The sequence below is a fragment of the Taudactylus pleione genome, unplaced genomic scaffold (assembly GCF_031769625.1).
Source record: "Taudactylus pleione unplaced genomic scaffold, aTauple2 ptg000019l, whole genome shotgun sequence".
In the NCBI taxonomy this organism is placed as follows: domain Eukaryota; kingdom Metazoa; phylum Chordata; class Amphibia; order Anura; family Myobatrachidae; genus Taudactylus; species Taudactylus pleione.
The window spans coordinates 18,488,658-18,511,129 of NW_028284421.1; the positions used below are offsets into that span (position 1 = coordinate 18,488,658).

The window sequence follows — 22,472 nt, forward strand, 5'->3', positions numbered from 1 at the left end:
TTGCTGCTGTATGAAATATTTTGAAAATTATTGCTTTAAAAAGAAAATATTTTTATTTGAATATCTTGTATAGTTAAAATTAAGAAAATAAATATATACAAAATCAATGAAATATGTGTGCAATGAAATGTTTTGCTAAATATCTGTTTTATTCATTAAGTTGATCTTGCTGCAAATTGTTTCAAATACTCTCTCTGGAGCTATCCATGTGATCTTGGTTGGGGATTATTCTGTTCACTATTTTGAAATGAAAGGATCCCAGACCACAGTACATTTAATCATATATAATTTTGTACTGCATAATTGTATTTGAGACATATATATACTTTTAAACATTGGAGTCAACTTTTGATGATTGGCTGTACCCCTCCATATATTTGCATAGCATGCATAGACATGGATATTGGGGTGTTCAAGCACCCACAAAGATGGCTCATATAACTAAGAAAATATATTTTGGGTATTAATTAGTATCATTTAAAATTACATCTACTTCATTAATGTTTTCAGTGTCATTTCTTTCTATCTTCACATATAGCATGTCCATAAGTCTATGTCCATAGGATACTCTGAGCAAAGCAGATTGCTAAAACATTGTTATAGGCTGTACCCTAAAAGCTTGTTGGAAATGTGTGTGTACAGGTGCGGTAGTATGGCAGAGTTTATGTACACACCAGCGGATGCCTTATCATATGAACAGCCCAGTTGCTTATCCAGTGGGATGGTTTATTGCAGGATAAATGATGTACAGTTGTACTCACTGTGATACACATTGGTTCTAGATGGTGCGGGGTGTTATACAACTTACCAGCCAGTGAGTTTATGCAGCTAGCAGGTAACAGTGCAGGATGTTAGAACAATGCAGGGCAATGTTGAGGGTCTACCTAGACCTAGGTGGTAAATGTCCTTCTCCCACTGTGGCACCCTTACACAATGGCAAGATAGCACTGCGCATGCGCAGTACTAACCTAGATGGTCATCTTAGAACACGGAATGAAGCCTCCCTGGAGGAAGAAACTGTAGTATGTGCAGTATCGCAATCCATCATCAGCACCCCTCCTCACTACAAGCTTCTCCATGTTAGACACACTTTCATCTTCAGCTTCTCTGTAGCAAACTGAAAGAGGGTTAAACACATATAGCAATGTGTATATATATATATATATATATATATATATATATATTAGCAAGAGTTCCCTCACTGACATCATGGTCCATAACAACAGTCTCTTGACTTACGAACTCAGGACGGCTGTCACTGTCATGATCTTTTATGTCTTTTACACTTGAGACAATTAGGTCTTGCAAAGTCTCTTTACCTATGTTGGATTTCCACTCACATCAAATTGGATCTTGACTTTGCTTCTTGAATGTCTAGAGCAGTGTTTTCCAAACTCATTTTTCAGGAAGCACTAACAGTGCATGGTTTCCATTTTTCCTAGTTGGTGCACATGTGCATGTTTTCCAGGTCTCCTCACAGAATAACAAGTGAAATAATTAGCTCCACTTATCTTTTAAAATGTATCAACCAGTAATGAATACACCATTCATTACTGGCTGACACATTTTAAAAGATCCACAAGTGGAACTAATTATTTCACTTGCTATTCTATGAGGAGACCTGGAAAACATGCACTGTTAGTGCTCCCTGAGGAATGCATTTGGGAAACACTGATCTAGAGGCTCACTGAATGCAATATTTGCAATCTCTTCATCATACCTCCAAGGTGGTCTGCCGATATTTGATTTTGCAGAAGATCTTTTCTGTGGTTGAACTTCCACACTGGTAGCCTCTGGTTCACATACATCTCCAGCTGCTGTTATATCCAATGACACATACTTGTTCTGTATATCAACTTCCAGCTTTTCTCTAACTTGTACAGTTTCTTTCATTATAACATCTCTGGATATGACAAGTTTTTTCTACTTAGATTCCATAATCTGTAGACTTTGCTTTCATGGCAATAGTCAAGCATGATGCACTTTTCTGATTTTGATTCAAGCTTGTGACTTCCTTCTTTTGGGATGTAGACTGTGCTTTCAAAAGCTCTGAGGTTTTACACTTGGTTTTCTTTTTGACCACACTTCAATAGCTGTTATGTCCTTTAGGGTAACTGTGGTAGAACGGTTCTCAAGATAAATGGCTGTGAACATGGCTATACTTGTTTTAACTTTTGCAGCTGGAAGCATTTGACTGCCAATCCCTTTGATTGTGATAGGGTCACATTTGGTTAACGTAGTGAACCATTCCTCTTTGCAGTTGAAAAAGATCAGAGAGATAGAGAAAGCGCTGATTTGATATATACAGACCGCCCTTTAGGTCAAATATCTTTTAATAGACTGCTAGAAGTGCAGAGTCCCAGTGTTTAACCCCATGGTGATATAAATAATATAAAGTTATGTTTACAGTGGACTAAGAGTGCACTCACCACTATTTTATTTCAAAGCCCGGCTGTAGAGGAACTTGTATATGGACCACAAACCCGGATCCTTATGTCTCGTCTAGGGGTTTGATTTCAGTATTTCTATCCCTAAGTTTGCAGTCAGCTGACAAGGACTTGAAAACCGATAATGTGGTAATCCGTGGTTCCTGCATCGCTTGCAGTATAGATATGCAGTGTTATCCCAAAATGGCTTGCTTACACCCAATCCTCCACTAAAGTGTATTCAGTGGGGATTTAAATAGGAGCTTGTTTTGTGGGGACCCAACAAGCCAAGCACTTCAGCCACAAAAGTGGCTGCCCCTCGCTGAAATGCTTGCTTTGTTAAACTGCGTATGTCCTTTTTAATATACTGATATTTTGATATCAGTATTTTGCAGACTAATATCTAATTATATATTTTTGGCAATGTGTAAGCACTTTTATTAGATAGATTATTACACATATATATGCTCCTGTGTTGTTGGGAAGAAATACCATTTCTAGGAATATCAGATATCGTTATAGTGCAATTATATTTTTTCTCAGTATACCTATCGGTGCTTATATCTATGTGCAATAAAACTGAATATACAGGCAGCGATAGTTTATTGTAGTAGTACATCTATAATGCAAACTGCCTGATAAGGAATGTATAATATCGATAACTGGTACACTGCAATGCTGTAATTAATAAGATCCATCAGAAGTGAATTATAGTCACTGAAGAACCTGCAATGATGTTTCTTACAATTAGAGGATTGTGAATTAACTTTTACCTTATGCGCTTGATACGCATGCGGTGGGACCGATACTATAATTATATTGATTCTAATACACTGCAGGGTCATGCCTAATCATAGAAAAAAGAAGATTCCCTCCAGCACACTGCAGCAATATTAGCAATAATACTTGAATCCTACATGATAATAGAAATTCAGAGGTATTGGTTGCATACATTTGCAAATATATGATTAAGCGCCGTCACAGCATCAAGGCTCCTCTATAACGGTGTCCCTAACATTAAGGGGTTCACGTCCGAGGCGCAGAGCAGCCCAAAAGAACCCAGCCAAGGACCACTCCCAGGGCATCACACAAAAAATGAGGGAATAATAGGAATAACTGTGCTGGTAAAAAATATAGAGTAATAAATAAAAATATAGAGTAATGTACCAATTGGAATATTAATTGAACTGGGTTCAATACAAACATACAACATATACACAATACCATAAAAACATGAAATAAAAAAATCAATAAAACTAGCTAGTGTATAGATGGTAATAATAGTTGTGCTAAATTGAAAATTCGCTGAGAAGGCAATCACTGCACAGAGAAGTTCCAGAGTGTCAAACTTGCATGAAACACACCTAGCTAATTGTAGCTGCAGCAATATTAGCAAAAATACTTGAATCTTACATGATAATAGAAATTCAGAGGTATTGGTTGTATACATTTGCAAATATATGATTAAGCGCAGGGCCATCGTCAAGGCTACTCTATACCGGCATCCATAACATTAAGGGGTTCACGTCCGAGGCAAAGAGCTGCCCAAAAGAACCCAGCCTAGGACCACTCCCAGGGCATCACAAGAAAAATGGAAGAAAGGTGATAGTGAAGTATAAAGTATAGATGTGTCAAGATAATTAATAAGTGTTAATACAATAAGAAAGAATTAAAATTACATAAATAATAAACAAACAAATGGAAAGGTGATGAAAAAATATCTATGTGAATTAAGTGGTGATGCCCTGAAAAAGGCCCAGCAAGAGCCACTCTGGGGGCCCCACACCCAAACGCTCACCCCAAAATAATTATTGCTACAAAATAGTAGCACCCACTCTGGGTCATATAATTACAATTAATGTACTGCATGATAACAGCACATGTATAAGCTGAGAGGTGACTCACCTAGGAGGTACCCCAAAAACCTCCAAATGGCACTATACGGACCAGCACATCCTCCCAATGCTGGCTCCTTTCATGCCTCCCAGAACTGCAAATAGAAAGTATGGTGGTCGCTTAGTGATATTGCTCAGGTGCTTGTAAACTGCGGGGTTTATACTGAACCACAGAAAAAAGAAGATTCCCTCCAGCACACTGCAGCAATATTAGCAAAAATACTTGAATCCTACATGATAATAGAAATTCAGAGGTATTGGTTGCATACATTTGCAAATATATGATTAAGCGCCGGGCCAGCGTCAAGGCTCCTCTATACCGGCATCCCTAACATTAAGGGGTTCACATCCGAGGCGCAGAGAAGCCCAAAAGAACCCAGCCAAGGACCACTCCCAGGGCATCACACGAAAAATGGAAAAAAGGTGATAGTGAAGTGTAAAGATAAATCAATAAGTTTTAATGAAATTAGAGAGAATTAAAATGACATGTATAATAAACAAACAATTAGAAAAGTGATAAAAAAAATATCTATGTGAATTAAGTGGTGATGCCCTGGAAAATGTCCAGCCAGAGCAAATCCGGGGGCCCCACTCCCAAACACTCACCCCAAAATAATTATTGCTACATAATAGCACCCACTCTGGGTCATATAATTACAAATTAGTGTACTGTATAATAACAGCACATGTATAAGCTGAGAGCTGACTCACCTTGGAGGCACCCCAGAAACCTCCACATGGAACTATAAGGACCAGCACATCCTCCCAATGCTGGTTCCCTTCATGCCTCTCAAGACTGCAAACAAAAAGTATGGTGGTCGCTCATATCAGCTTAATGACAGGTGCTTGTAAAGGGCGGGGTTTACACTGAACCATAGAAAAAAAGTTTCCCTCCAGCACACTGCAGAAATGTCAACAAAAATAAATTTTTTGTTGACATTTCTGCAGTGTGCTGGAGGGAATCTTTTTTCTTTGGTTCAATTACCAAATTAGAAAAATTAGAACAGTTCTCTTGGATATGTAAAAGTTCTGCTAAGGCTGTGCATAGGAATTGGTAAAGAGTAGGGCCTTTTAATTGGTAAAGAGTAGGGCCTTTCAATTAGTAAAGAGTAGGGCCTTTCATCGACTTTGACAACAATCCTCAGGGTATTTCATCTTGAACTGTTTTCAAAATAATCAAATTTTGACCATATCTAATATTCTGACTTCTGTAAATGAGTAGTGTGATTTTTAAAATCTGTGATGTCCTGAAAAGCTTCACCCATGCATTGCTCCGACTTACCTGTGTTAGAGCTGTTGAATGTGCCCCTTTATGTCTGCAAACATCTGGGTATGTATGGCCACCTGTTCCTTTATCAAGGGACCCATGGTTTATTTGATAGTTAAAACGACTTCCCCATAGGTGAGGAGTTGTAGAATATTAGTTTCTGCATGGCGATGGGTATCTGTTGGTGATCCTGAGGAGGTAGGTGGTGCAGCTGGCAGATTGGCATGGCAGCTGGAGAGAAGAGAATCCAGGCGAGTCAGCATCTGCGGTGGCCGCAGTGGCCATATTGGAAGTCAGGTGAAATGAGTGCTATTGAAGGTCTGGAATGACCATATGCAGGCAGAGCAGGCAGCGGAGCTGAGGGGAAGTGTGGCTTACTCCATAGCCACCATAACCAGAAGTCCTGCCCTGAAGTTTATGTATTTAAACTATTGTGGAATTTAGTAAAAGGTGTTGCATCCAATACTATGTTATTGTATTTTAAAAAGACAAAAAGTGACTGGTTGTGAGTCACAGGAAAAGCGCGCGCCGCAGCACACCCGTGACATTCCCATAATATGCCCACTGAACGGACCATTTTTACACGCTCTACTAGCCACCTCCCAGCCACTGCCCAGGGATACCCATCACTTTTCGAACACACTTCTGACATTGTATGAATCGATCGCAACAACAACTTTGTGGTTACACTGTGTAACGGATGCACCTTAGAGGTTTGCAGAACTTTTCGTGCATGTACAGTACCTGGACAACACCATTGCATGTGACTCAGAATCAGGTCCATAATGTATTTATATTATAAGCTTTTTTTATTGACTCTGTAACATGCACAGATTTTAACTACATAACATAGCGACTTATGCAGAATTGTACACTGGTCCATTGTGTGGATGGATCTATAATTCCTTAGCTCTGTAGCCAAGCGCCTGCATCTACAGGTTATTCTGAGTTATCCGCATCTCAGTCACATCTCCATTTGTGCCTGAGAAGGCATCAGTGGGTGGCAACAGAGTGGTCACACATACTGTAGACTAAGTTTAGTGAGAACTTGACAATGGTGCATAGATGGAACCGTGAACTATGCTGAGTTGTAGAGATCCAATTGTTTTCAGACGCATCTCTTTTATCAAAGGCAGAGCTTGTGTAATTGTGCACTGATAATGATGAGAGCTATGAAACAAAGTAAATGGATAGGGGCAGTGTGGTCACAAAGATGCGTAAAGCTCTGTATAAATATGAATGTCTGCATTTAGTTCTGTGCACGCTATGTGATTGTAATTGTGGACAGCTTGCATCAGCCTAATAGTAATATCTAATTCTTGATGATTTTTGTTGTTGTTGTTGTCCACAAAGATTTTCATAAAGTTTAGAATGTTTAAGTAAGGGTCAAAAACCACTCACATACTGTAGCTAAGAATATTAGAATTGAGAAGGCAAATTAATCCTTAACAATAAATGTTTACATTTTGGTACAGTTTCACTTGATTGGAAAATATCAGCATTATAAAAAACCAAAGGACATCCTATCCCCTCATTTGTAATGACTGCCAGAAGATTGATGTCACACTGCACATCATTCTGTAGTCACTAATTCAGGAGCATTATGTCTAGAGGAGGTGAGAGCAAGAAGACTATGGGAGCCCAATGGCCAGGTGAGAAATATTTTTTTTATCCTACTTAGAATTATGCCACTTGATATAGGATTCTCATCCAAGCTCATGGAAGGAATGTTCCAGCAGGCAATGACTAAGGGGCTAATTTATTAATTATCGGGTTTTAGACCCGATAATTATATAATTACTTATCGCTGTTATTTACAGCAATAAAAAAAAACAAGGACAGAGGCTCCAATAGGAGCCTGTCCCTACGATGTGTAAAGTAAAGTTGTCATTGATGCAATCACTTTGCTTTGTGCTGTGAGAACTCTGTCGGTCTAGTGCGCATACAAGGTCATTAGACCATGTATGTGCAAGTGGCCATTACGGAGGATGGATCCTATGGATCCCTTTCCCAGTCATACACTATATGAACAAAAGTATTTGGACGCCTGACCATTACACCAACAGGGACTATAATGACATTGTATTCAAATACATATACTTTAATATGGAGTTGGTCCCCCTTTTGCAGCTATAACAGCTTCCACACTTCTTGGAAGGCTTTCCAAAAGATTTTGGAGTGTTTCTGTTGGAATTTGTCTCCATTCATGCTGTAGAGCATTTATGAGGTCAGGCACTGATGTTGGACGAGAAGGCCTGGCTTGCAGTGTCCATTCCAGTTCATCCCAAAGGTGCTCGATGAGGTTGAGGTCAGGACTCTGTGCAGGACAGTCAAGTTCTTCCACACCAAACTCATCAAACCAGGTCTTTATAGTCCTTGCTTTGTGCATTGGGGCACAGTCATGTTGGAATAGAAAAGGGCCTTCCCCAAACTGTTGCCACAAAGTTCGAAGCATAGCATTGTCCAAAACATCTTGGTATGATGAATCATTAATATTGTCCTGCATTAGAGGTAAGGGGCCTAGCCCAAACCCTGAAATACAACCCCATACCATTATCACCCTCCACCAAACTTCACAGTTGGCACAATGCAGTCAGACAGGTAACATTCTCCAAGCATTCGCCAAACCGAGACTCGCACATCTGACTGCCAAGCAGAAAAGTGATTCATCACTCCACAGAACACGTTTCCACTTCTCCACAGTCCAGTGTCGGTGTGCTTTACACCACGCTATCCGACACTTGGCATTGGGCTTGGTGATGTGAGGCTTGTATGCAGCTGATCGGCCATGGAAACCCATTCCATTAAGTTCCTGCGGCACAGTTTTTGTGCTTACATTAATGCCAACGGAAATTTGGGACTGTTCAGCTATGGAATCAGCAAAGTGTTGGTGACTTTTATGCACCATGTGCCTTAGCAGTCGTTGACCCCGTTCTGTGATTTTACGTGGTCTTCTGCTTCGTGGCTGAGTTGCTGTTGTTAGTAAATTCTTCCACTTTCTAATAATATCACTTACAGTTGACCGTGGAATATCCAGCAGGGATGAAATTTCACTAACCGTCTTATTGCAAAGGTGGCATCCTATCACAGTACCATGCTTGAAATCACTGAGCGACCCATTTTGTATCACAAATGTTTTCAAATGGAGACTACATGGCTAGGTGCTTGATTTTATACACCTGTGGCAGCGGGTTTGATTGAAACACCTCAATACAATAATTAACAGGTGTGGCCAAATACTTTTGTCCATATAGTGTATCTGTGATCTGTAGCCTGTAGGCTACAATAGCTAATGTCATTTAAATATTGCGTTATCCACCAGGGCCAAACATTCCAGTGCTTCGAATTTCGGAGCATGGTAAACTTCACAATATAGCAGTTGCTATTGCGATCACAAATGGGAATTCTTAAATTTTGCGAGTATCACATGAAAATGAACATTTTAGAGGGATTTCCCACAAAATGTGTTTAATAAATATGCCCCTAATAGTCTAAAGGGTTAGTGCAGAGGTTCTAAAACTCAGTTCTCAAGTAACCATCCAGTTTTTAAGCATATCTATGTTGACCACAGGTGACTTAATTAGAACCTCAGTCAATTTAATTTAACCACCTGTGCTCAACCATGCTCTAAAGCCTGAATTGTTGGGGTGCCTTGAAGACCACATTTGGGAACCTGTGGTTAGCGTCATACATACAGTATTGTTCACAGATATTTGGGATTTCAAGACACTGGATACAGTTCTCAGAGGTATTGGGACATGAATTAGAGCAGCATGTTCTGAAAATGTCATGATCCAGAATAACTTGTTAAGAGTTAGCAATGTATAGGTATGATCAGAGATGGGAGATGAGACACTGTCAGTCATACTTTTATACAGTACTTTTATAGAATGTAAGAGATATTTGTCAGTGCTGTCCTGTAGTGTAAGTATCGGCACAAGTCATCTACAACTGCCTAATGTTCTTAGTTTAACCTAAATAATAAGAAAATACTATTGAATTTCAGCTTTGCCAAAGCCTGTTTTACATCTTGGTTTCTCAGACTGTAGATAATGGGATTTAACATTGGTACGATCACTGTATAGAACAGAGACAACATCCAGTCCTGGTCCACTGCGTACGCAGAAGTTGGTCGTAAATACATGAAGAAAACTGGACAGTAGAACAAGGCTACACAAGTAAAGTGAGAGATACAGGTGGAAAGAGACTTACTCCTACTTCTAGAAGAGCCAATCCTAAATAACGGTATTAAAATATGGGCATATGATATCAGTATACATAAAAAAGAGCCCACTTCAATAGAGCCAGCAATAATAAATAAGAAAAGCTCATTAAGAAATGTATCTTTGCATGACAGCTTTAAGATGGGGTTAATATCACAGTAGAAATGATTAATATGATTTGACCCACAGAATGGTAGGATAAATGCAAAATATGTATGTATTAATGAATTAAGAAAACCTGCCATGTATACTGAGCAAACAAGTTGAAAACATTTTGCTTTGCTGATAAGTGTCGTATAATATAAAGGTTTACATATGGCTGCGTATCGGTCATAGGCCATCACAGCAAGCAGCATCGCTTCAGAGCTCGCCAAGTCAATGAAGAAAAACATTTGTGTTGCACAACCAGTGATAGAAATTGTCTTGTTTACAGAGAGAATGTTGGCTATAATGTTGGGTGTAATAGTTGATGAGTAGAATATATCTATAAGGGATAAATTCATGAGGAAAAAATACATTGGTGTCTGCAGGCCTGGAGTCACTCTAATTATCACAATGATCATAAGATTACCCAGCAAGGTTACCAGGTACACTGATAAGCAGAGGAGACAGAGAGGAAGCTGAAGGTTTGGGCCTAAGGAAAGACCAGAGAGTACAAATTCTGTCACAAGCCTTGTGTCCTTTGGCTTCATTGTGTGCTGTTCAGCGGCATAATCTGTACAGATCTGTATATTACGTATGTGATAGCTTTGCCAACTCCAACATCCACCAACTGTCAGAAATAAGATAAAAATAGTATTTTAATTATATTTCCTGTTTTTGTTGGTTGAAAATTGTGTCAATGTTTCAGCAGCTTTAACAGTAGCAGTCATAACGAGGGCCCTGCAGGTGCACACTATGGATGGGATGTACTAAGGGCAGACATGTGGTAAAACCCCTGAAACTGCTGTTTTCGGGGGTCTTACCACATTTCTAAAATGTTCTAAGGACCAGAATGCAATGGATTTCAGTGCTTCGTCTAGGTGGTTAACGAACGCCATCTATGGACTTCTTTTTGGGATGCCCTCTGAGAGGGATCCAATCGCATACATGCGTATGTACAGAAGGACGCCAAAGGGAGGGACTTCTGGGTGTTAAACCTGGAATTCCCTCTATTGAGGCTATTGCAAAGGACACCTCTTATATAGACAGCTGTCCTTGTGATTGTAATTGCATTTCTAAGTGCATACCGATGTAATTAACGCTGGTATGTTCCTGGTGAGAGGTGGGAAGTAATACATCGTGGATGCAATGCTTAGTACATCCCTTCCTAACACTCTAGAGAGAGAAAAGGAAGAAGTAAAATACAAGATGTGGGCTGTGAGTGTAGACAGATTTGTACATTTGATAAATCACATGCAAGCAATTATCCCCAGCACATCCCTTTACAGTAGATGGCAGACAGTTCCTCATAAATATATAATCACATTGTGTCTGAGCTGTTAATGTAAAACAGAAATAGAGATAAGTGAATCTCACATAGAACAGGTTGCCTAATTCTAATTTTTTACTGCTTCTGTTTTGTAAAATCAAAGTAAAAATATTTCAATGTTCAGAAAGGTGTGCAGTTCTGGTGCTACAAACTAAACAAAATGTACTAATAGTTGCGTTCCATGGCCACTGAATGTTCGGTGGTTATGGGCGTTTGATTTAAAGGAGCTACAATATTAAATACAAAACAAAGCATAATTTTATTGCAAATTTAAATCCAGTAGCTGAAACCATTGAAGATGTTTTAATAGTACAGCACAGTAAATTTTGCCTTTTAAAGATCAACTTCTCCTTCATTATTCCTCACAATGACTTTTCACACTGTGGGTCTGGATCTAAATTGGGAATAAAGCAAAAACTATATATATTCTCCTTGCATTGTTACATGGTTTGTCCAGTTGCAAAGTTACTTCCTTTTTTTTTATTTTCTCCCAATCCAGAACCAGTCCTCATATTAGTATATTTCACATTTAGCAGAATTCGGGTCTATAAATAGAGTAGGGACAATGACAATGTTAATCCATTCTGATCTATGGTGTGATTGGGGAACAATAAGAAAGAATTCCATGCGGGACAAAAATTATAGGGGGAAGTTTACATAGAACCCTCAAGGCCAAATTCATCCAGAGAAATGTGTGATATTCCTTGACATAATGCAGTATGAATCAAATGTTCTAAAAAACTGTTTTGATAAGTTTACTCATCTCTAGATGTTTTGAGGATACAAAAAGAAGTTATATAGCAAATTAGTTTTTTTCTTACTTTTGAACTCACTTTCTAAGGCCTCATTTTTTTTAATGACAACTTTCAGAAAATCTCTCTACTAATTATTCCCCTACAAGCAGAACATCTAAATTGACATTCACAAGTTTATACAAAACACTTGAATAGGCCAAAGTCCTTACATTCTCAAAACCATATTAATTAATTTTACTTATCTCATATTATAATAGTCAGGGTGCTACTTAAAAGGTAACTCACATTACAAAAAAATAGTTTATTTTCTCCCCGACAGACTTTACAGTTCATTACTATTACAACACCCAGCACTAACTGCTTTGTGGTATACCAGTTGCAGGACTTCAAGTCCTGTTTTGTGATATACCAGGTGCAGAACAATCTTTTCATGCATCTGAACACTAACATTTCCAAGTTGCTGCTTGGCTCTCATTGCCTCTATATCAAATGCTACAGTATATGCAGTGCTATTTTCCTGCAGGAATGCATGGGAATACTGTTCTGCAAGCTCTCATTATCAATGATGTAGATCGGTTCTGCATTCCTGAATCTGCTGTTGGCAGTGGCTGCAAAAATCGAGTAATCAGCAGCTGAACATACAACTCTTTCTTTGTGCAAGCTCAGTATATTGGCATTGGCCATGCACAGCACATTGGTAATACGGGGGCAGCACAAGAGGACAAGCACTATGAATCTGAGCCAGCCAGTGGAACTCCTGCACATACATAATCTAAGTACAACAGATAATTAATTATCTGTTCTAGCAGCCATATTTAAATATTTTAAAACTGTGGTCTTCAGTGCCAATAATAATACCATATATAATATAATACTTACATTTTTTATGTATTTTTTGCCTAAATGAAGGCAAGAATATAAAACACTATGTAGTATTACATCAGTTGTATTTCTATCAGGCTGCTGTATAGAAATGATCCCTACTTCGCTGGGCCTTTATAAGGATATTCATTCCACCAGCAGCCTTTTGAGATTTAAAATGTAGTAATAATAATAACACAGCCCCATGAGGATTAATTGTACTTAATATCTAAGGGACCTATTATGGTTATTTTGTTGTTTGTTGTCACACTTGCAGTCTAAGGATTATATACATGACTATGGGCCATATTTAAGGATCTTCTTATTGTAATCTAAGGGGATAAAATAGAAATAGAAACTAAAAAATATATTGGCATAGATAACTCTTTATTCCATATGCTAAAAATTGTGTTCAAACCTTTGGGTTGTAACATTTGTGTTAAAAACTGCAAATATGCAAACAAAACCAATACCTTTCTCATAGTTGCTTTCATGCAATCCATTCATTGGGACATTTCTTATTGCCTCATAACCTGCATTCAATAGGGCGCATATGGAGATACATGTTGGGATAATGCTCAGGTCAGTGGCATCACAAGGGTGTGTGGGCTGCACTGTAGCATTATGTGCAGCACTCGGCTCTTGATACAGTGAGGGAGGCGAGGCCACACACCCAACCCGTGAGACCACACCCCCTTTTTGTCTGCACGCGGATATGTCGCACACACTACAGCTCTCCCCGCACCGGGTGTCACCACAGGGAAGGATGCCACTGGCTCAGGTACCCTGGATTTTTGGTTGGGGATTACTCTGTTCACTATTTTGAAATGAGAGGATCCCAGACCACAGTACATTTAATCATATATCTTTTTGTACTTCAGAATTTTTTTTGAGACATATATATACTTTTAAACATTGGAGTCAACTTTTGATGATTGGGGGTACCCGTCCATATATGTGTTCAAGCACCCACAAAGATGGCTCATATAACTAAAAAAATATCTTTTGGGTATTAATTAGTATAATTTAAAATTACATCTACTTCATTAATGTTTTCAGTGTAATTTTTTCTATCTTCACATAAATAAGTCACATACAGCATGTCCATAAGTCTATGTCCATAGGATACTCTGAGCAAAGCAGATTGCTAAAACACTGTTATAGGCTGTACCCTAAAAGCTTGTTGGAAATGTGTGTGTACAGGTGTGGTAGTATGGCAGAGTTTATGTACATACCAGCGGATGCCTTATCACTATGAACAGCCCAGTTGCTTATCCAGTGGGACGGTTTATTGCAGGATAAATGATGTGCAGTTGTACTCACTGTGATACACATTGGTTCTAGATGGTGCGGGGTGTTATACAGCTTACCAGCCAGTGAGTTTATGCAGCTAGCAGGTAACAGTGCAGGATGTTAGAACAATGCAGGGCAATGTTGAGGGTATACCTAGAGCTAGGTGGTAAATGTCCTTCTCCCACTGTGGCACCCTTACACAATGGCAAGATAGCACTGCGCATGCGTAGTACTAACCTAGATGGTCATCTTAGAACAGGGAATGAAGCCTCCCTGGAAGAATAAACTGGAGTCTGTGCAGTAGCGTAATCCCTCATCAACACTCCCACTCACTACAAGCTTCTCCATGTTAGACACACTTTCATTTACCAGCTTCTCTGTAGCAACCAGAAAAAGTAGTGTTTATTTCAACATTTCGGGGAATGTATCCCTGTCCTCAGGATATACATAAGTGTACAACCAACACATAAAAACTTAAATAGACTTACCTCCCTCACTCCCCCTGGACGCCATAGCTCCGCATGCAGGAAACTACAATTTCCATTTCCGGAATCGGCACCTTGCAGTATAGATGTGCAATGTTAGCCCAAAATGGTTTGCTTACACTCAATCCTCGACTAGTCTGTATTCAGCAGGGATTTGAAGAAATAGGTTGATGGAGCTTGTTTTGTGGGGAACCAACAAACCAAGCACTTCACCCACAAAAGTGGCTGCCACTCGCTGAAGTGCTTGGGAGCCCTAAAACCTAACCCTCCCACCCGCGTCTGTCCGTGCCCGGTGCCCAGCTTACCTTCATTCGGTATGCCGGGCGTCAGGATTTCGACACCTGTCATTATTACCTTGTCAGAATTTGACAGTTGGGAAGCCGGCGGTTGGCATTTTGACCATCGGCTTCCTGACTGCATCCCCTTTCCTGGGGCATTCTTGTTTTTCTGTATCAATCACCAGTTTCTCATCTAGGCATATTGGCTCCGTTTCCTGCAGCTTATCAGCAGATACAGAGTAGTACGACAGAGTAGTGTGAGTACGATAAAATATGCTAAAGCAGCTCACCACTCACAATTAGCCCCTGCATTGGCCCATACCTTCCTGGACCTTTTTATGGCCTAGTCCCTGGTTCTGGTGCCTGTTCATTGGATCTGGCAGGCACTAGAACCAGGGCATGTGCACAAGCAGTGGTGGGACCATGCATGTGCAAAACATTGGCTTCTAGGGATAGCATTGGCTACAGCCCCTAGAAGCTGGCTAGCGCTGCCTGGAAGCGGTTTCATACTGGAAGCACATGCCATGACAAACTGCCCCATATGGAGTGGTCACAGACATGAAGGAGAAGTGCCATCAGATTCTGACAGGTGAGGCTGCTGGTATTGCTCCTCCATTTCAGTGTTGCTGTACAATGGGATAGTGGAGTTTGGCTATGGAGTCACAGCCACGAGCAGCACCCGGTCCCAGGAGTGTAGAATGCAAACCAGCCAACCTACTGCTGGTAATGTAAGCAGTGTGTGTGGAAGGCTGCTTCCCCCCAGGGCTAACATCGACCCTGTAAATATGTACTGTTGAATAAAATGTAATAATCATATCCAGTGGTCATATTATGTTGAGTAGTTATGCCCAAAGACTAACCTGCCCAGTAGTTTTATTTTTATATTTCTTTATTGGGGTTTCAGCAATAATGCAAATAATACAAAACAGCAATGGGCACAAATAAAAGGAAAATACTGTATGCAGCCCAAACCTTGACACAGTGAGCAATAATACAATACAAAATAGTTCCTGAGAGAAGAGGATCTGTAAATTCACAATATGATATTAACATATTTCATATACGACATTAATAAATAGTACAGTAAATAAATAAGCATAAGTGATAGTACAAACAAAAACAATTGCATATACAGAGACAACGACAAGGGGTCAAAAATAAGGAAAGAGAAGGGATAAGGATGGGGATTCCAGAATGAAATAGTTAATAAGGACATATCACAAAAGGGCCTAGTTCAGAGGTGCACACTATTACAGTCATGAATACGTCTTTTACCGCAGAGTGACAGCATCTTTATGCTAATGCCACAGCTGATGGACTTCCTACAGAGACACCCACCAGCTGCGGCGCTAATCTACCTCTGTGCGTATTAAAACACACCATCAGTCGCAGAATAGAAGATTGCACCAGCCCTAAGGATGCACAGAATCTTCAACTGAACATGGGCGCTGGTGTGAGTGCAACTGCGGCAAAAGACAGCTATTTGCTCTGCCTGCGTATTTCAGTAGTGACCACCAGGACGCATGTGCAGTGCAGCTAGAATGCTTGCGCAGTGCGGCACAGACACTTGCGCAGACTGAAACTATTTTCCGTTTGCATACGACATTGTATGTTCACATTATAAAACCAATGATTAAGTCATCAAGTCTGCAGAGCAAAGACCAATCAGTGGTTTCAAAAATGCGCATAATTTGCGATGAAGTATGTGCATCTAAAGATTCAATATAAGAACTCATTTTTGTATAAACTCTGACAACACTTTTTTCACTGTCTGGGAGAACAAAATACAAGGTTTTTAATAATGTTGACAATACCTAAAAGAGGGGAAGATCGGTCTGTCCAATGAAGTACGGTAGAATTGGCAATAGTGACCACTATAGAAAGGACTGGAATAAGATCTGTATATTCCGAAATTAGGAGGCATATTCAATTGGGCGTGAGGTTTAGAGAGGAAAAAACCTTGCGCCCCTCGCGCCCAATTTTGGATTACCATGGGTATGCGCACTCCCGATACACGCGGTATCCAATAAAAAAAGTGGTTGTGGGGTTTTCAGAGCTGAAAACCCTGTGCCGCGTAAAAAAATAAAGGAAAAAATGTATACTTACCTGCCCGGGGGTCTCCGGTGGTCTCTGCAGCTCCCGGTGGCCTCCCCTCCATCTTATTACTGGGGAGGGGGCTGCTGGGAGATGTGGTTCTCCCAGCACCCATTACGGGACACACACACACACCATGGGTCACACACATACACTCATGCACATACACACTCACTCATAAACACTCACACACTCACACACACACACACACACACACACACAAACCGCTGCTGAAGGAGACCAGGTCCCGACGCTGGATGCAGAAGACAGCACTTCGGAGGGTGAGTATTACTGACTAATTAAGCTAATAGGAAACTTCCAATTGCTTAATTAGTCATTAGGAGAGGTGCCACGAGGGTCCCAGAGCATTTCCCAAACTTTTTGAAAAATTGGCCGTGCTCTGGAGGTACACAAAAAAAAAAACTCCTGGCGCTCAAAAAAACAAAAACCCCGCTCCTAATTGAATAGCAAAAATCTTGCACCTGCAGGAAAACACCACGGGTGCAGGATTTTTGCTATTCTCACCCCCAATTGAATATGCCCCTAAGTGCCAGGGCTATGGGTCTAAATACAACTCAGGGGGAAAATAAAGATGAGAAAAAAATAACCCTATTCAAAAACCATCTAATTTTAGTGCATTCCAAAAAGTTATGGACAATCAGAGAATTTGGAGCCTTACCTTTGGAAAATGACAGGTCTCCTCTGCGACCCATTACATAAATTAGCTCTTTGTATATTAGCTCTAGGAAATGGACTTACTGGACATGGGCCGATTAAAGGCATTTGAATGTTAAACTCATATGTCCCAAAATATCTGGGGCTTCAAGCATTATCGGAATGGAAGAGAAAAAGGAAAGGAATCTGTATATGGTGCATGAGTGTTAAAATAAAACCTTTATTATATTATTTAAAATTATTCATATGATACAAAAGCAAAGTGAAGTATTTGGTTAAAAATATAGAAAGAAATGTGTATAGTCTTTTAAATAGTCGAGTGCCTTATTCTCATGTCTTTCAATAAAGAGCTCAATCTATACCCTAATATTGATGCCTGGTTTTATTGTTATATATATATTATCCTATATACTGATAAGATCATACACATATTTAACTGCTATTCCCAAAACATGTCAGATTGACTCCAGCTAGTTGAAAATATTGCCCATAATTGGAGTTACTATGTATCTCTTATACTGGTGTGTTATATTGAAACAGTTGTTCACTGTATGTATCAGATACAATTGTATCTTAAATTAAAAGGATACAGTTATACACACGGCAATATTTTACCCCGTCTGGCCAATTCCGATGCATTGAATGACAGATCACGTAAAATATGCCGAAATCGTGAGTCCCCATTCACGATCACGATGTGATGCGCGTCCCCGCAGGTCGCACATCGCATCATTAGATCTGCCATGCTGTCTCAAGTCACGATGCACTGGATAGTTTAGGAGGCACGATAGATCGAGTGTCACATTGGCAGCATTTTCAGACCAAATCGTGCCCACGACTGCCGGGGAGCTCCCGGGGAGAGTGAGGGAAATCGAACACATTGTGGGATTGTGAGCACATCGCTATGTGTGTAGGTACCTTTACCCCTGGCACATTAGCTATTACAGCTATATGTATCTCTTGGATCTGTGGTAGCACCCCCAACTATAATTAGAATTGAGAATCATTACTGTTAGGGGTACTTTTCATGTTCAATTTGTTCATATTTTCCTGTGCAACAGATTTCTTCTTTTTCCCTATCAAGCATTACCGGAATATCAGCAGTCCATTTGGAAATATTACAACACCCAAGTTTATCCAGGTCAACTTTAAGTACTGTAGGTCCCAGTATAAGTATTTAATTTTACAATTAAGCAATGTCACAAATCTAAGTAATGTCATCAGCTCAGCGTCCCCTTGCTCTGAGCTCATTGCAGTTAGCATAGTGAGCACAAAATGTCTCATTTGTAAGTACATGTGCATGTACAATAATGAGGTCAGTTAAACTTGTCTCTTAGATGTTGGGAAGAATAAACATCACCACTTAGATCAAACAGAGGATAAACAGCTATTACATTTTTATTTTGCCACACTGTGAATAATGCATTCTTTAGACCTGGTAGGAAGTTAGGGTTGCCACAAAATATAGAATATCTTGATACGAGGCTTCTCTGATAAGTATGCTTTGCAGATAGTTGGAGGGGTGGGGTTGTTTGGGAGTGTGAAGCAAAGTCCTGAGTCCTGAGCAATATTCATATAGATGAAATGTGAAAATGCACAGCATGTGTGAAGGCCAGGAGATCAGGGACCACTAAGCCTCCATCCTTACATTAATGTTTCAGTTTGGCCATGGAGATTCGTAACTTTTTATCAGACCAATGATATTTGGAGTAAAGAGTGGAGCAAAGAGCCAAATCATTTTTGGACAGGCGAGTAGGAAGCATTTGTGTAATATTAGGGGAAGGTAATACTTTAGCGAACAGCAGCATGTCCCAACAAAGACAGTGGGGAGACTTCCAATTAGTGGATCAGGGGAGTGAAATTTAACTTATATAAATTTTGTTTGTTACCAAATATTTGGGTACTGTTCAGACAGAATCTATGGTAAATACTGTAGGGAGGGAGTAACACTGTGAGATGATAAAGTATTTCAGATTTATCTGCGTTTATCTTATAACCTGCAAATAATTCAAATACAGAGATGACATCCATTATGGCATGAATAGATATACTGGGGTTTGAAATAAACAGCAGAATATCATCTGCAAAAAGTGACAATTGTAGTTCAGTGGAATGTACTACAACTTCAGAAAATAATGGCTGGTTGAGTAAAGCTATCATGAAAAGTAATGGAAATGCACAGTAGGACAGCCATGGCATGTCCCTCATATAATCTGAAATGTAGGAGAAAAATAACTGTTACAGGCAACTTGGGTCGTAGGTGACACATGATACGAAGGGCCCTAACAATATCTATAACACCAAAGACTCAAGTAGGTGGTCCCAAGAGAGTCATGCCCGGGTCACCAGAGGACCACTGTGCTGCAAAAAGTACCACCCTGTTATTTATGATTATTTTCAGGCCCAATATGAGGCCTGTCTGGTTCTCATGTATAATTAAAAGGAGAATATGTTTGAGGCTGTCAGCCAGAATCTTTGCTAGTAATTTATAGTCTACATTTAGGAGGGAGATAGGGTGATAAGAGTCCAGTTATGGTAAGTCCCTACCGAGTTTGGGAAGAACTTTATGGATAGCAGAGTTAAAGTAACTCTGTAACCATTTTTTTACATCTATGATAGTATTAAACATTGTTTTAGGGGCATCACATATTCTGTATGAGATGATTTTATAATGCTCCCCAATGAGCCCATCAGGGTTCCAGTTGAGGCAGCTGCAATCACCCCAGAAAGAATGTTTTGCTACAACATCAATAGTAAGTTGGGTATTTATAGATGCATAAAAGGATCTTATTACCTCCATTGTCTGTTCACTGGTAGCAGTGAAGAGCTGCCAGATCATTTTTAGTGTTTTAATCGTGGAAGTGGAATTAGATATATTCAATAGATTTACGAGCAGGCACTCTGGGCCTGATTCAGGCCCCCTCGCGAGCGCTATGCGCTCACAAGCAGGTCGATGGTGGCCCAGTGCGCATGCGCACGACGGAGCCGGCTCCGTCGCGAGCATGCGCGAGACCCGGATAGCGACGGGCAAACCGTCGCTCCGCGTCTCGTACCAAAGGGGGCGTGCTGCCGATGTTTAGTGACAGCACGTCCCCTTTGGTGGGCAGCCCGGGGGCGTGGCTGCCCAGACAGAGGCATTCCCATGGGAATGCCTACCATCTGGGGCCGGCCCCACTGACATCACTGACATGCTGTCAGAGCGTCCGGCTCTGAATCAGGCCCTCTGTCTTTTTGCCAAATCCATAAAATTTGAAATTAATCTAAAGGAAAACCGATCTCTCCAACTAAAGAAGTAAAAAAAATGGCTTTTGGTACTATGGTAGGCTTGTTTGCTACAGGTGGTAAGAGTAGCTTTGTACAACTGATAGTCTACAGTTAAGGAGTGCTGGGCTAACTGGTAAGATTCCAAGAAAAAAATATTTTTTGCCATTGTTTTGTGTAGGAGATAATCCTGCACCTTGGAAGTTTCACAAAAAAGGATAATCTGTATCATGCTGTGTATTGTCGTATTTATATTCCTGCCAATAGGATTCCACTTTTCTTTAATTTAAGGGAGGTAGAAACTGCATAAGGAATCTCTGCATAAGGAACCTCTTTCTGCCATGGTGGCAACAGTCATCTGAACCAAGGCATGATCAGACAATCTAGTAGATTCAGTCTCAAAAACCAGCACTCCAGGGAATAGAGGGCGTGATTCAGAGATGGAGCTGCTGTGCAATTCTGTCCATCTAAAATGCTATTGCAGCAGGAGGTTCTGCAGGAAACAGACACCTCATTGCTGCATCTGTGATCCCAGCTCTGTGACGAGGTCACAGCCTGGAAACACCATTGCAACCAACAATCACGGTGGTTGCTCTTTTGGCCAGGCTGCAGAGGCTGAAGCTTACTGCAGCCTGACCAGGTCCTGGTTGGTGACACACCCATTTCCAAGAACAGTGACCAGCCACACCGCTGCTGCGCCCCCCCAACCACCTATGGCTAGAGGGGGTCTGCCAGCGAGATCACAGTACCCGTTCTGCACATGCGCAAACCTGCTCTTCTGCATGCGCAGATCCCAAAACATCGGAGATGTGCGCTAACTATGCGTTTAGTAAATAAACTCCCAAGTCCTATATCCTGTGTCTTCCAAATGACCTCTTTGTGTAAGTAGTTAAGGCATAGATAGCCAAGTACACGTAGCCTTGTGTCATTATTAGAGCATTGTGGCCAAGCCTATAGGCTCTTTCAATTACCAAATTAGAACAGTTCTCTTGCATATGTAAAACTTCTGGTAAGGTTGTGCATAGGAATTGGTAAAGAGTAGGGCCTTTCAATTGGTAAAGAGTAGGGCCTTTCATCGACTTTGACAACAATCCTCAGGTTATTTCCTCTTGAACTGGTCAATCTCATTTTGACCATATCTAGTATTCTGACTTCTGTAAATGAGTAGTGTGATTTTTAAAATCTGTGATGTCCTGAAAAGCTTCACCCATGTGTTGCTCCGACTTACTTGTGTTAGAGCTGTTGAATGTGCCCCTTTATGTCTGCAACCATCTGGGTATGCATCGCCGCCTGTTCCTTTATCAAGGGACCCATGGTTTATTTGATAATTAAAACAACTTCCTCATAGGTGAGGAGGTGTAGAACGATATTAGCTGGCAGATTGGCATGGCAGCTGGAGAGAGAGAATCCAGGTGTGTCAGCATTTGTGGTGGCCGCAGTGGCCATATTGGAAGTCAGGTGAAATGAGCGCTATTTGAAGGTCTGGAA

General features: G+C 40.4%; 1 protein-coding gene across 1 annotated transcript; it reads right to left on the reverse strand.

Annotated features, from left to right (window-relative positions):
- Positions 1-9,552: 9,552 nt before the first annotated feature.
- LOC148540368 (olfactory receptor 5AR1-like) lies at positions 9,553-10,503 on the reverse strand. Its single transcript, XM_088444355.1, has one exon. The coding sequence runs from the start codon at positions 10,501-10,503 to the stop codon at positions 9,553-9,555; it is 951 nt and encodes a 316-aa protein (XP_088300481.1).
- Positions 10,504-22,472: the final 11,969 nt, after the last annotated feature.

What these genes read in the sequence shown, in the direction of transcription:
- LOC148540368 (XM_088444355.1), bottom strand. Translation starts at nt 10,503, where the DNA reads ATGAAGCCAAAGGACACAAGGCTTGTGACAGAATTTGTACTCTCTGGT.